The 16,017-nt window shown below is 43.5% G+C and overlaps 1 protein-coding gene across 3 annotated transcripts in view; it reads left to right on the top strand.

Annotated features, from left to right (window-relative positions):
• Positions 1-5,534, top strand: part of UBXN7 (UBX domain protein 7) — a 50,327-nt gene extending 44,793 nt beyond the window's left edge. For all 3 annotated transcript variants that reach the window (XM_053307454.1, XM_053307455.1, XM_053307456.1), the window contains one exon: positions 1,023-5,534. In XM_053307454.1, the coding sequence (XP_053163429.1) occupies positions 1,023-1,184 (162 nt within the window). In that variant the 3' untranslated portion in view covers positions 1,185-5,534. The remainder of the gene's footprint in view (positions 1-1,022) is intronic.
• The last annotated feature ends 10,483 nt before the right edge of the window (positions 5,535-16,017 follow it).

Raw genomic sequence — 16,017 nt, forward strand, 5'->3', positions numbered from 1 at the left:
ACACCCATGCAGGGTTCCCAGGTTGCCGTGTGTCACTCCTTGATTGCCCCTATCCAAGCTCCTAAGAATCTCTGCACTGCTGAGCCACCCCCTTGCCAGTGCTGGGTGGGCAGTTAGAGGTCCCTCATCACCGCTGCACTATCTTGGACACTTACTCCATGTTCTGATGCCTCCTGGTGGGCAGAGGGTGGCTGGGAGAGGTTTCCGACATCAGAAGTCTAAATTTACCATCACACACACTCTATTTGAATCATGGGAATCCTAGATTTCATTCTTCCCCCACTCTAATAATTTTCTAATAATTGTAGTGATAGAAGAAGTTAAAAGAATGAAGCAGTGGTTCTGTGACCCAGAGGGACTGTCAATCCCAAAAGAAACATGTGAGACACTGAGAGGAATTCTGTGCTGGGATGAATAAGGACTGTTGCTCTCCACCTGCTAAGTATATGTGAACCACCACTTTAAACAGTTCCTCTTGCCCAATAAGCAAGGGAATTCTGTGGGAATCTGACACATAGACTTAATTTGCTGCTTTCAGTGCTAAGGTGAAAGAGTGGGAAATGAGATACAGCAGGTGCCATATCTCATGGTCTGAAAGCATGGCATATGCTGTGCTGTTTGCATTAGGATCCCATTTTCCTCTCCATCTGTGGTGTAGGAAGACAGGAACTAGTGAGGAAGTACTTGAGACACCCACTTGCCTTGAAGAACTGCAGGGCTTCCAAAATTTCTGTGCAAGTGCTATGACTATATATCAAGGTCTTTCAGAAGCTAATTTGTTTCTCTCACGAGGGTAAGAAATGTTGAATGTCTACCTACTATTGTTAGGCATCTTCCAAATGTTTCTGCGTTGTTTAAAATTACAGCTGATTGTAATAAGCAAATGGACTTGCGGTCCTTTTTCTCATTTACTGATGCAGCCTTCAGCGGTGAGCAAGTTGTAATCCCTTCTTCTGTTGCATTCAACATTCTATTGTGTGCTGTTACATCATGACTGACTCTGGTTTCTCCTTTCTGTGCAGGCTCTCATCAAACATGTACAGTCAAAAGGATACCCCAATGAACGTTTTGAACTCCTCACCAACTTTCCTCGGAGGAAACTTTCCCATCTGGACTATGACATTACATTACAAGAGGCTGGTCTTTGTCCTCAAGAGACTGTGTTTGTGCAGGAAAGGAATTAGTTCTCACAATCTTCCCCAATACATCATCTTTGCCTACAATACTAACTCACTGTGTATGCAGTTGACTCCATGGGACTCCAGAGCGGAAATCGGGCAGCCATTCACCATCCCTTTTCTTTCCCTCCTTTATGCTACTCTTGGCAAGTGAGTCGTGTGGAATAAGCAGGATAGGTTTACTTAGCTTTGGTGCTGGGAGAGGGCATGCTTCGGTGGCTAATGCTATTTCAAAATAGGAAGGGCTGTCTGTACATCCAGCATGCTGGGGACACTGAGCAAGAGGATCAAGGAGTATTTCTCCTTCCCGCCCACCCCCCGAAAAGCTTTAATAAGGCTTATTTCTAAGAAGTCTCATGACCATCCACTAAAGGCTTCTTTGCACAACCATCTGAGTACAGAGTGACAGCATGGGGGCAATTGTGTGTTCCCACTACCACACGCAAGATCAGTTTTCAGCATGCATTGGAAAACACGTTGCTTTTTCTTGGGATGACAACATCCTGCTGATTCCTGCATGTGGCAATGGATTCATACAACCTAGCCATGAATTAGGAGCCACAGTCTGCAGGCTTTCCAAGTAGCCAGCATGTGCCAAGATTGTTGTGTGAAAATGCCCTGAGTCCTGCCCACTTGTGAAGGAATTGTAAACTGAGCTGTGAATCCAGCACCCTTGTAGTCCTTTGGAAGTCATAGCAAGCGCAGTTTCAGGAAGGGCCCTGAATTATCAACGTTGGAGCAGTTGTCTGGATTGACCTGTATGTATTTTCCATTTGTTACGGATGGGATGACTTGCTTTAAAAGAAGGTGATGTAGCCAGTAAATGTAGTGCATCCTAGCTATTGTCATCTAAGCCTTCCTGCTTGGTCTAGAGTGGCAGGGCTTTCCTTTTCATGATTAAAAGGGGAAAGGGGTTGTTTTCTATCAGGATTGTACAGACAGTGAAATATGGCAAGATGCTGACTATGAATGTAAAACTAATTAAACCTTTTCTGTCATCACTTAAAGGTGTTTTGATTCACCACGCCAGACTGAAATTCTGTTATATTGGGTTTTAATGGACTTATTTGTATAGGTTCTGGGTTACAAGGAAAAGGCAATCTCTTGTGCTTTTTTGTTTTTAATTCCTTTAATTAACACATGAATAGCAAGCAGGGTAAAATGGTTCTAGATTGACAGTGTCAGTGGTTCTGAACTCTAGCTATTCAAACAGCTATTGATTTGTTTTTAGCAACAACAGAAAGTACATGTACACAAGAAATGTGGGTCTGACAATATCTGACCCCAAACACAATGCTATTTGCAGCATGATGACCATATTCTCACCACACAGTTTTCATCTCTAAGTCTCAACTTTCCATAAGGTTGTTCCTGAGAGCAAAATACTTCTACTGCATTGTAGAATGAAAGCATGTAACCCCTTCCTCCTTCCCTTAAAACAACAAATATAAGACGACTTAATAACTGTGTTCAAATACATCACCACAATTACAGAACATAGTGTTATCTCTCAAAGGCCCAAACTGAACTTTTGTGTGTTTTTTTTTAAAAAACCACCCATACAGCTGGCAGGAATTCAAGATTAGAGCAAGCTGATAGTGTGGGATAAGATATCTAGCTTTTGACCTCCCTATCAAGGCCTGGAGCTTCTCTTCTTGGGAACAAATGTCAGCAAACATTTGATATGCATAGCTGACAAGGATAAGGTATTCTTTGAAACTAGAAATATGCAATCAAATAACTGGCTGGTTAATAATCAGTAAGTGAAACTGAGCCCCTTCTCGCCCTCCTTGTCTTTGTTTCATGTCGCTTCTGCTCTTTTCCACACGCTTCCTTCTTGTTCATCTATCATTTTATTAGGTTTCTGTTTCTTGGTCTATTGACTTCGACTACAGATATTTATATACCACATATCCTTCAGCCCCTAATGGGTTTCCTGTCCCTTGTTGCCTCTGCTTCCAGAGATCTTTCAGGTGCCCAGCCTGCACCACAAAGCTACCGCTCTCCATAAGACAAGTGTGAAGTTTTAGCCAAATGGACAGCTTTCGCCCTCCCTCACACTCAGCAGTTCGACTGCAAACTTTATGGGAGCTCTGTTCCCTGGACACTTGGGGTGTGTTTGAACAGTCCATGCCATTACATCAGCTGAGCTAATTTGGTGCCACTGCTAAAGCACAATGCAATATATGGTAGATTGCTTTTTCTGTCACTTGTGTTAAGGCTATAAAAGGAAATCTCGATAGTTATCCAGTATACAGTAATTCCTTTGGCCACCAAGCCTGTGAAACCTTTGGTGTGCATCTGTATAAGCTGCCTACATTATGAATGCCTTCAGTCTTGCTGACATGCAGTGATCTTGCCAGCATTTGTTTTGCTCTCTGCCTGCTTCAGGAGATCATGCTAAGGTCTCTGTTACTTTGAGGAGAAAGTGTTGTTGCTCACCTGGTATTACTCTAGTCAGATTGCAAAATGCAATTATACGAAGAGAGAACCAAGTTTGGTTCAAGAATTGCCTACGGAATGAACAATGGCTTTGGCTGTCAGGAATGGCGTTTGCAAGATAACACAGTTAATTCTGGTCTGTCCTTGGTGGTTAAGTTTTTCAATGTCTGTTGAGCTCTAATAGTATTGCTTTTCCTTGTCTCGTATTTCTTCCGCAACTAATCTATTTAGGCATTGATCAATGAAATGTTATCAGTGCTTAATGCCCAGCAATATTCTTCTGAGCTGTTGTATTCAACTTAAGTAGACTGAAGAGGAGGAATCTTATGGGCATCTACACAAGCAGCACAAATAGATTATTCCTTATAATCTAGAATTTTTGCATTCAAAACTGACTTTAAAACAGACTTGACACAGTACTTTGGAATTAGTCAGGTAAATGTCCCTTTTGCTTAATCACTGTTTAAAATGACTGTTCCATGGATCAGCTATTTTGCAGCTGCTTTATACAAAATCCTCTGACAGATAAGTGATGTGCATGGTTCCTGAATGAGAAATGCTGGATGGACTATGAGTGCTCATAGAGAAACAGTTTGATATAGCAAACTGTATAAAGTGGACTGGAAATGGGGTAGGAAGAAGAATAGCACTGTTCCAACACAGAAGAAGAGTAATCTGGAAAAATTCTGTGATTTGACCTATTATTTAGTTTGACCCGTTATTTAGGCAATTCAGATGCTTCTTGAAATGAGTGATAACTCTTTATCTCTTCCCATCTCTAACTTGGCAGCTCTGATGAATCAGAATTTAGACCTTTATAGAAGCCTCACCGTTCCTTTTAGTATGTTTTACTCTGTCCTTAGAACCATTCAGCAGATTAACATAAAGTTATGTAGGATTGTTCCAAGATTCACAGTCGGGGGCGGGGCTGGGGGGAGGTATTCAACACCAATGTTCCCATAAAAAGTGCCTTGACAGTAGAAAAGCAGCATATACATTCTATTACAAATAAAGAGTATATTACTTCTGACACTTGAAATCATGCTCTTCTTAACTGAGGTACTCTTGCAGGCTTTCTACATTGACTGCTCAAGAAGGAATATTGTCCTAGATTATGTGTTAATTCTGAAAGGCACTTGTGCCTGATTCGGGATTGTCCATAGGTGCCTGGAAGCTTAACAAGATCATCTGTACTAGCTAGAATAGTTTCCCTTGTGCTACTGTTTGCAGAGGCAGTCTTAATCAGGTTTGCCATGTGTAAGTCATGTTAACCCCCTAGGTTTCTTATTTAAACTTTTATTTTTTGCTGTTAAAACTTATGGCTCATCTCCATTATTCATCTTCATCTTGCACCACCTGGCAAATCAACAAATGTTAATGCTAGTATTTTAGTGGCAAAGGTAGTATGCCAAAATGTTCAGAACTATAGAATGACCTGACAAATAAGATCCTACTTTAGGTATCTTGCATACCTGCAAGAATAATATTGAAAGGCACATTCCAAACAAATCAAACTGAAAAGCAAGTTAGGAGAGTGGAGGAGTTGAGGTTACCTAAGAAACTAGGAAGATATCACTTAGACACACTGTTGTAATCAGGAGTATGGAAACTGATAAGACATTTAGTTGACCTTTTAAAGTTTGGATTATCTTCTTAAACTGATTGAAATTTTATAGCTTGAGCTGTATAGAATTGTGACCTACATTTTCAATAGAAGCCATTTTCTTTGTAATGATGAGTTAATTCTAAGGTGGGTGGGAGAAGAGAAGATTTCAGCTTGCTGTAACGGGCAGGACCAAACTCAAGGCAACTTCTGATCTATATATGTAACTGCTGCATTTTTATAAATATGTGTAAATTCCCTTCCTACTGTAATATTTTGATCCTGGAAAATAAAACAAACCTTTTCACTAATTCTTAGCCTGTTGATTTTAGAAGCAAATGGTCCCCTGGAACACAACAGAATAAATGTTTTGCGTGGAGACAAAATTGCATGGACCAGGACTGAATTACATGTGCTACTGCCAAACTTTGATTAAAGAAATGTGTAATGTGACATCTTGAGTGTTCACATATGGTAGTCAATTAATTTGAGCCAGTGTGGTGTAGTGGTTAGAGTGCTGGACTAGGACTGTGGAGACCCGAGTTCAAATCCCCATTCAGCCATGAAACTAGCTAGGCCAGTCACTTCGCTCTCAGCCTAACCTACTTCACGGGGTTGTTGTGAGGAGAAACCTAAGTATGTAGCACACCGCTCTGGGCTCCTTGGAGGAAGAGCGGGATATAAATGTAAAAATAAATAAATAAGATAAATAAATTTGAATAGAGGTGGGGAAATAATCCACATAATGTCCCATTGTGGTGTGTTTTGGTTTTTTTAACTAATCATTACCAGAGAGATCCAGGTCAGTGGCAGCCATGCATCCCCACATAACATCATAATGTCATTAAACCAGCTGATCCTAGACATCTGCTGCCTGCTACAGCAAGCAGCGACACTAGCTAGAGGCAGGCATCATAGCGGCTGGTTTTCCTTGCATGCACACTCTCCCAGCAAGTAACGTCCGTGCTTTTATCTGTTCCAAAAATGGAGGTGGCAGCACAAATGTTTGCTGAAGGAAAGAGACAGACCAGCTGGCGATGCTTAATGCTGGCTGGAAAACAGCACTGAATGCCCCAGAGAAGAAGAGTGACAGCAATTAGAGTGGAGCTTTCAGCTCAGTGGCAAGTCCAGCTGCTGGGGGCAGGGGCAGTGATGTAGGAGTGGGGCAGCATCATGGCTTGACCAATGCAGGGAGCAGGGCACACACGCCTGCTTCACTTCAAGCTGCACTCCTCTTCAAGCCGCCCCAGAATACCGCTGCCAACCGCTGTATGTGGTTGCCCTGAATACCGTTGTGAACTACTGTATGCAGTGACATGCTACCATAAGGGGATGGAGCAGCTCCTTTCTAGGGTTGGTTGCTAATGGTAGCTTTTGCTTACCAGCAAGACTTGTGCTGGCTATGTCTCTGCTTTTTCTAATCACCTGAATTGTGGGGTGGTTCAGAATTATAGAATGACTTGACAAGATCCTACTTTAGGTATCTTGCATACCCGCAGGAATAATATTGAAAGTTAGGAGCGTGGAGGAGTTCAAGTTACCTAAGAAACTGGGAAGATATTTAGACACACTGTTGTAATCAGGAGTATGTTCAAGAGACAAGGATGCAAATGAAACTTTTGTTAAGACTGGCTTTTCAAACTGGAAGAAAGCATTGTTAATGAAACTGCTCTGGGGTGATTGGTGAACACCCCGAAATCTACCTTTGGGCTTGCGTGGGGGAAATTAGCTCAGAAAGGAACAGTTTCATGTTAGATTTTAATATGCGCAAAGTATGGACTCAGGAACTGACTGATTGAGACAAGATTTAAGTTTCAAAATAAAAAGATATTTATTGTAGGGAGTGGTACAAAGGAGAGAACTGTGTGATTAAAGCAATATTACTATCAACAAGGTGTTCTAGTAAGAACGAATCTGCCTACTTTCCTTTCACTATCCCTACAACTGGACTAAATTTGGTTCAAATTGATGTCCACAAGTTAGACTTCTTGTGTCTCAAATGTTCATGTGTCCATCATCTTGGACTGGGGAGGATGGCATCATTACAAACTACACCATTGAGGTGTCCCTGTGTGTCACTCACGACGGATGTACCAAATCTGGTTCAAATTGCTTAGACAGTCCATAAGTTAGTGCACTTGTGCCCCAATAGTTCACACACGTGCCATCTTGGATTGGGGTGGATGACATCATCACAAACGACACCATTACTCTAAAGGCGCTCAGAAAATCCCGACAGCGCTAAGGGTATAACAGTCGAAACCTCGGGCTCAGATGCTGTATGGTGCCCAGATTTTTTTTCAGCTGAGAACTTAAAATCTCTTGAAGTTGTTCAGTCAAGGTTCTTACGGGACATCTTCCAACTTCCCAGCTGTGTCCCGAACGCAGCTTTGCGTTTGGAAGCAGACGTTATTAGATTAACTGCCCAGGCCCGGCTGCAAGCGGTTTTATATTGGCTTAAACTTAACAGCTGCCCCCAAGAGTTAGGCTCACTAACTTTGGTGAATGATTTCTGTTCCACTTGGGGGAGGAATATACATGAGACCCTGTGTAATTGTGGCCTCTCGGAGCAATATATACAATCACTAAATTATGATCAGGCCAAAAAAAAAAATCATTACACAGAAGGTAAGAGACATAGAAAAGCAGAGTGATCTTAGCCTGATTTCTTCTAGATATAATTATCTTGGCTTCCCAAATTACCCAAGGCCAGCTGCATACCTTACACACTTGCCTACACCCAGGCTGAGGAGGGTCTTTTCTCAAGCCCGTTTTAATGTCCTCCCTTCAGCTGTTTTGGAGGACAGGTTTTGAGGGATTCCCTTGAAGGAATGTTTGTGCCCATGTGGAGCTGCTGAGGTGGAAACATTAACACATATTTTGTTCAACTGCCCTTTTTATGATATCGCCCATTCTATTCAGATCGATCCCTATCAAAAGAAACACTTGGATTGATCTGAGGAACATTTTATTGTTTATTTTTTAGAAGATAAGCATGAAGAAGTCACCCATAGGATTGCTTGTTTTTGTTTGGAGGCATGTAAAATAAGATGTCTGCAAACTGATTTTTAAATTTTTACTTATGTTATTGTATTGTTTTTTGCTGTAGTGCTTATTTGGTCATTGACCGTAAATAAATGAATCTGAATCCTATGTGTCCCTACAGCTGTAGCAAATTTGGTTCAAATCATTTAGGTGGTTCACAAGTTAGACCACTTGTGCCTCAAATGTTTATGTGTCCACCATCTTGAACTGGGGTGGAAGACAACATCACAAACTACACCAATGAGGTGTCCCTCACTACAACTGTACCTAATTTGGTTCAAATCGGTTAGACAGTCCACAAGTTAGCCCACTTGCGCCTCAAATGTCCACATGTCCACTATCCTGGATTGGGGTGGATGACATCATTGCAAACTACACCATTGGGCATCCCTATATGTCCCTACAGCTGTAGGAAATTTGGTTCAGATCAGTTAGGCAGTTCACAAGTTAGCCCACTTGTGTCTCAAAAGTTTACACAACTGCTATCTTGAATCAGGGTGGATTACATCATCACAAACTATGCCATTGAGGTGTCCCTGTGTGTCACTCACTAAAACTGTACCTAATCTGGTTCAAATCAGTTAGACACCCCACAAGTTAGCTCACATGTGCCTTAAATCTTCATGTGTCTACCATCTTGGATCAGGGTGGATGACATCATCACAAATTATGCTGTTGAGGTGTCACTATGTGTCCCTACAACTGTAACCGATTTGGTTCATATCAGTCCAGGCATTGTGAAGTTGATGCGGGGGGGGGGGGGACACACACGAAATGCCTGGTGATCTCATAAGCCTACTGGAAAGTAGGCGAAAAATACATTTAACTGCAATGAGGCACTTTAGCTGAGAGTCCTAATTGTGTAAATTCCCAGGTGGGCAAATTCCCAGGCTTTTAGAGAAGGAAGCAGATTTAAGAAAGGGGAGTAGAGATAGAATTTGGGCTGAGGGAGTGGCAAAGATCATATCACTTGGTCTTGATGAAAGGTTCTAGGAACCGCCAATGAACCCCGTTCCTCAGGAACAGTTCGGCCCAAGGCCTGTACAAGAAGGTTGGAGGGGTTAGTCGGTAGAGGTGAATCCAGGAGGGTGCTTCCTCTATGGACCAAGCTTCTTATGTTAACGAGGAAGACTGGGAAGATCAGGCTGGGCAAGAAAGCCGATCTGGAGAGTGGCACGAAGTACTGAACACAGCCTTGCGTAATGGCCTGTGGACATTAAATCATCCAAAAAGCTGATGGTAACTCCAAGGTAGCTGGTGCATAGAGAGCATGAAGATCCCAAGGAGCATGAAGATCCCAAGGAGCACACTGGGTCATGTAACTGAGGGTTCTTATACCCAAAATCATATCCTGGAGGCAAATTCCGATTGGCCGTTGCTGTCTGATAGGTGTGTTGGCAGGGACCAGCTGGGATCCCATTGTTATTATCTCTCTTCCTGCTTGTGACAATGTGGGAATTGCCAAGGTATGCCAAGGCTTTTGTCATGAAAACAGAGTGCATAGATGTGAGAAGGGGAAACTGCATAGACAGAAAGTCCAGTCATCCAATCACCACTTTTAATGGATGCATATCTTAGGTTTGTATCGCTTGCTCAACCTCTTTTGTGAGGGAGCACATTTACTTTTGCAAGCCTTGTCTGTGCCCTTTCCAGTGGAGCACATTAGCAGGCTCCTATCCTTTTCGCAAAAGGCGGGAAAGACAAGGTGGTTCACCCTGAGGGCTGAGTGGTCTTGATAGAGAGTTAACTTGCTTGTAGTTAACTTCTGGGGTCTACTTAGCATATATCAGCATTAGGGAGGGCGTGCATCTGCTCCCCTTTACAATTTGTTTGTTAGGAGCCAAATCTAGGGGCAACTGGCCCACTGTCACTAAGTGACCTGTCCCCATGTGCTATAAATGGAGAGCTCATGATACTGTGAGGCTCCTGAGCATATACAGAGTGAGATCTCCAAGCCTGGATACTCAAACACAAACGGGGCTCCTGAGAGCTGACAGAAAGGCTTTGCTAGTAACAATCCCCCTGTTGATGCCACCGTGATATTAACACTGGTGGTATCACCTTAAGGTTGGAGTTTGAACTTTGGAGAGTGCACTTTAAGGTCCTACCAATAAGCAAGAGAAGCCAGTCCCTATCAGAATCATGTTGTACATGTCTATCCATTCTCTTAACAGATATTTAAGTCACCTGTGTAGTAAAGGTAAGGTAAAGTGTGCCATCGAGTCGATGTCGACTCCTGGCGACCACAGAGCCCTGTGGTTGTCTTTGGTAGAATACAGGAGGGGTTTACCATTGCCTCCTTCCACGCAGTATGAGATGATGCCAATGGCTCAGGGCAGTTTACACAGAAAAATAATGAATAAATAAATAAGATGGCTCTCTGTCCCCAAAGGGCTCACAATCTAAAAAGAAACATGATAGACACCAGCAACAGTCACTGGAGGTACTGTGCTGGGGGTGGATAGGGCCAGTTACTCTCCGCCTGCTAAATAAAGACAATCACCGCGTTAAAAGGTGCCTCTTTGCCAAGTTAGCAGGGGTTGAGAGAGAGGGGGGTGGGTGGGGAGGGGGGGTGTTATATTAGGGGAGGGATGTTAGCAAAGGGTAGTACATTTCTCTTGCCAGTGCTAGAGATATAATGTTTTAATTGGGCCCAGAGACGAGATTTTAAAATGCCCGCCCCCCTCAAAGTCCAGGGCCTCCGCACACCCCAGGCTCCCAAAGACTTAAGTCTGATATTTCAAAATAAGTATGCTGCCTGGAAATACATTTCACTGTCTACACAGATGCACACTTCACAATATAGAGTGATATACATTGAATACTATATATCTGTGCTACTTTTAATGCCTAGAACACACTAGAAACACTAATTATTAAAATGGGCCCCTCACTTCAGATTAGCAAAGGAGACCATGCAGTGTGAGCTTATGTATGTTTTCTCAGAATTCTGAACAAATTCAGTAAAGTTTGATTCCAGGAGGTTTTTCACACTTTAATTATTATTATTAATTATTTACACAGTCAGACAGGTGTTATTGACTGGTTTGTTTTATCCAGACATCGAGTCCTTCCCAAGGACCTGGGATGGCTGAATTTTATGGTCAATGTTGTTGCTGTTGTTATAGATATCGTCGCAGAATATAGGCTGTTCCCAGTAAAGCTGCTTTTTGTAATTGGCTGATGGTGATTTCTGTGGCCCCTATGGTGTTGAGGTGCTCTTCAAGGTCTTTTGGGACTGCACCCAGGGTGCCAATTACCACTGGGATTATTTTGGTCTTTTTCTGCCACAGCCTTTCCATTTCAATTTGTAGGTCTTTGTATTTTGTGATTTTTTCTATTTCTTTTTCTTCTATTCTGCTATCCCCTGGTATTGCTATGTCGATTATTTTAACTTGTTTTTCTTTCTTCTCGACTACAGTTATATCTGGTGTATTGTGTGGCAGATGTTTGTCTGATTATTATTATTATTACTATTATTATTACATTTATATCCCGCTCTTCTTCCAAGGAGCCCAGAGCGGTGTACTACATACTTGAGTTTCGCTTTCACAACAACCCTGTGAAGTAGGTTAGGCTGAGAGAGAAGTGACTGGCCCAGAGTCACCCAGCTAGTTTCATGGCTGAATGGGGATTTGAACTCGGGTCTCCCCGGTCCTAGTCCAGCACTCTAACCACTAGTCCAGCACTCTAAACACTACACCACGCTGGCTCCTTTAACACACATCTCCTCTGGAATGGAGGTGCTACATTCACATGTTGTCCAGATTTACCCTGAAGTCCCTGTGAGTTATTGGGGAGCAGTTCACACGCAATTCAGGTTTTTCACTGCTCATTAGAGTGTAGCTGGATTTATATCCAGAAGTTTTTTGGGTTTTTTTTAAACACACTATTTTGCATTGGTTCTTTGGGACAACTTCAATTTCGCAGTAAAGCCTCCCAGTAAAGCCTGCTGTGTGTAAAAGTCCCAGGTAAGTGTGTGGAGAACTGCAGCCTCAGGCAGCAAATCTAACCACATTTAGCTGGAAGTACATTTCATTGAAACCTAAAGGACTTACTAGCAAGGAAAGCATGTCTATTTAAAAATAAACTCCATTGCATTCAAATGTCTGAGATCCTTCCCTGGTAAGTGCATATAGGATTGCACATGCTCAGGGATGTAAAGCAAACCAAACTAACTTGTGCTCCTAGCATATTTTGCTCCCTATAGGAGACCGGTAAGTCCCACTGAAGCAAGTAAGATAGGTGGGGAGAAACAGAGAAAAGAGCAAGAATTAGCACCATTCCTCAGGAGAAAAAGAGGTGTGTGTGTGGGGAGGGGGAAGAATGAGGAATCTGCCTCTTCTTGGTAAAATTTTAAGATAGATGAGACATGCCAGGGCTCAAGGAGCTCCTGAAGTTACGCCCTCTGTCCTAAAAGTAATTCTCCCTGCTCCCCAGTGTGGAAGTAGGGCTGGTTGTGGTCTCTCATTGTTTGTTCCAGAAGTTTTTGTAATTTTCTGCCATGAAACAAGCCACTTATAGGACTTTCTAGATAGTTTTTTTTTTAAAGTCTGCAAATTTTCCAATCTGTTTCAAATTAAATATTCAGAGACTTCTCAGTCTCTCCCCCCAATATCAAGGCCCTACAGCAAGCAAGCAAATCCTTATATTGCGGTGTGTGGGGTGTGTGTGTGGTGGTAGTGGTGGTAGTAACCACAAAAAGGAATTCACATTTTACTTCCATTACTGGCAAAGGCTGGCCTGGCTGGCCTGGGCAGAGGGTCTGCAGAGAACTGTGCTGGGTGTCTTGCCCTCGCTCTCAGATAGCGAGGAGGAAAGGGAAGCTGACAGCCCTTCAGCCGATGCAGGGGTGCCTGAGGGGCAGAGCCCGGCTGTCGGTTCCCAAGAGATGGCTGAGGCAGGTCCTGCTGATGTTTCAGAGCAGGAACAGCAGTCTGAGGCAGCAGAGACAGCAACGGACGAACCGGAGGATGAGCTGTGCAGGCAACCCCCACTGACTCCACAGCAGAGGCGCATCACAAGACGGCAGGCACAACTGGAAACCATCAGAAGTAAGCACCTCTTGCAGAAGGCTGATAAGCCTTGAATCCCTGCCAGCTGTTATCAGCTTGGACTATAAAGCACGTCTATAACTTGCAGTTAGCCACTAGAAGGCAACCTATGTCATCCCTGGTGTTGACAGCTTTCAGCCTGAGCCAGAGAGAGAGAAATATTTCCGAGCCGTGTTCCGCTTCTGCAACCCAGTTTGGTCTTTTGGTGAACTATCATCCTAGACTTCCCTACTGGGTGGCCAGATTGCTGACAGTGGGTAAGGGCAGTCCGCACTGGCCACTCTGCCTGCCTCCGTCCTTCCTTCCTTGCTGCCTGCTGGCACTCGAGTTCAGGCTTCAGGGAGGCCTGCACAGAGGCCTCTCTGGAAGCCCTGCCCACCTGCCGATCAGCTGAGAGGCGGAGAGAGAAGGAGCTCTAACAGCTTGCAGGCAGCTTAGATTGCCGGCCAGGAGGGCAAGTAGGAGAGAGGGCAAACAGGGCAACTGGGACTTGCTGAGTGAGGGGCCTTGGGGCTGGGCAGGTGGGCAATGGGGAGTCATGTGACATATCTCTGGGTGGCCCTCAAGGCAGTGGGGCCCCCAGACAACTGTCTCCCCTTGCCCTATCGTAGTTATGCCCATGTCTTTCACTCTGAACAGGGTGGTGTTCTGTGGGTGGGGACTTCTGTGATTTCCCCATTGTTCCCCCCCACACACACACACTTTAATAAAAGCTTAATTAGAACAAAATTCACAGTGCAGAACAAAATTGATCCAAACACAAACAGCAAAACTTCTTACCGCAAACCCCGATTCATAAATCCATCCACACTCTAATAATGTCTGGGGTAAGAAAACAACCATAATTCTCCCAATTGGTGTAAAGAATGAAATCTGACCAAATTACATAAAAAGAGTTATTTGTGGTCTGCTTTGCACAGGACCGAATAATATGGGTTAACTTTTCTGAAATCGCGATATGCCATACGTTCTTGTATTAGATATCCATTGACATGTTTTGATATTTCCAGTGCTTGGCTATAGCTAACCTGGTAGTGGTTACCATAAACACTACTAATTGTTTTGATGATGCATCTGTATTGACCCCAGAAAATATATTCACTAACTCCAGCTGGGGGCATAATCCTATTTTCTGATTTGTGATTTCTGATTTACTCATCTCTGTGAATACCTCTGTCCAAAAGTGTAAGACCCTGGGGCAGGTCCACCAAAGATGAAAATAGATACCCTTCATTCCACAACCACTCCAGCAAAATGGAGGATACGAGGCGTAACTGGGGAAAATGGCGCCCAGGGCAAGCTCTGCCTCTGAAATAAGAACTGCGCAGGCGCACCTTGCAGTTGGGAAGCGACGCTGGGCCAGACAGCAGGCCTCAGCGTCGCTCTGTACTCGGCGATCCGCCGCTGCCCACCACTGCCCACCACCGTGCTCACTCCCCACAAGCCATCCCAGGGGGCACGCGACAACTCCGTCAGGCCGCCCACCGGCCAGGGCGCAGGTAGCGGCAGTGCTGTGAGCTGGCAAGGGCGTGCGGCTGCCGCCCTGAAAAAAAATTTTTTTTCAGGGATGGGGGGGGGGGTCATGGCACTTTTTGGCGCCCCCCACGTGACCCACCAAAGTGGCGCCCAGGGCACGTGCCCTGCCTGCCCCCTTATAGTTACGTGTCTGGATACTCTTTATGAATGTGTGCTAATTTTACTGGGGTCAGGTGCCATCGATGGAAAACTAAAGAAAGTTCTCCTTAATTTGGGCCAAGGAGGAAGTAACTGGCTTGCATTTCCATATGTTCAACCACTCCTGGTCTTTAATTTCCTGTTGGAAATCATTTTCCCAAGATGATTTACAGCCAGGTAGTGGGTTAAATGTGTGGTTTATGATCAGCTCATATAATTTTGAAACCACACCTTTGAGGGAGTCCAGGCTTCCAGAACCAGAACTTCAAATTTTGTTAATGTCTATTGGCTTGTGCTGTTATTTTTGAGGTGGATATAAAGAATCTGCGTTGTTAAAGATGTATCTATATACAGTGCAGAGGACCCAGAATTTCCCCTATAGCCTCCAGGTCAATAGGGTTTCCACAGTGGTAAAAGTTACATAATCTGGCAACTTCCAGATCATAGCTTCCAACAGTTGAGGAGATGTGAATAGTCCAACAAATTTGGGGTAACAAAAATTGGAATAAGAGGTGAATAAGGGGGCACTGAACTTTTATGCCATTTTGTCCAATTCTTGAAAGTGGCACTCAAAAAAGTCTTGTCTGCTGCTTTAAACTTGGTAATCCAATCTGGTATTAACTCTATAAGAGTATTGATCAGCAACATCCATCTTAACCCAAGAGTTAATGTCGACTTTGGTCAGCATCTGTAAGATATTTCGGAGGTGAAAAGCCTCATAATAGGCAGGTAGGTATGGGATTCCTATTACACCGTTAGCTGTTTTTGTGTACAGAATGCTATATCTAAGTCTTGGTTTTTTGTTAGCATGAATAAAAGAGATAAACATTCTTTGCCATCTCTGAAGAGTGTTAGTAGATAAAGTAATTGGTAAGACTTGAAACAGAAACAATAATTTTGGGTAGTAAATACATTTTAAGTACTGCTACTTGCCCCAGCCAGGACAGATTGATCCCTTTCCACTTCCAAATGTTTATTTTGATATATTTTAATACTGGAGTGAAATTCCAATGTTTAAGAT

This window comes from Hemicordylus capensis, chromosome 3, assembly GCF_027244095.1.
Source record: "Hemicordylus capensis ecotype Gifberg chromosome 3, rHemCap1.1.pri, whole genome shotgun sequence".
In the NCBI taxonomy this organism is placed as follows: Eukaryota; Metazoa; Chordata; class Lepidosauria; order Squamata; family Cordylidae; genus Hemicordylus; species Hemicordylus capensis.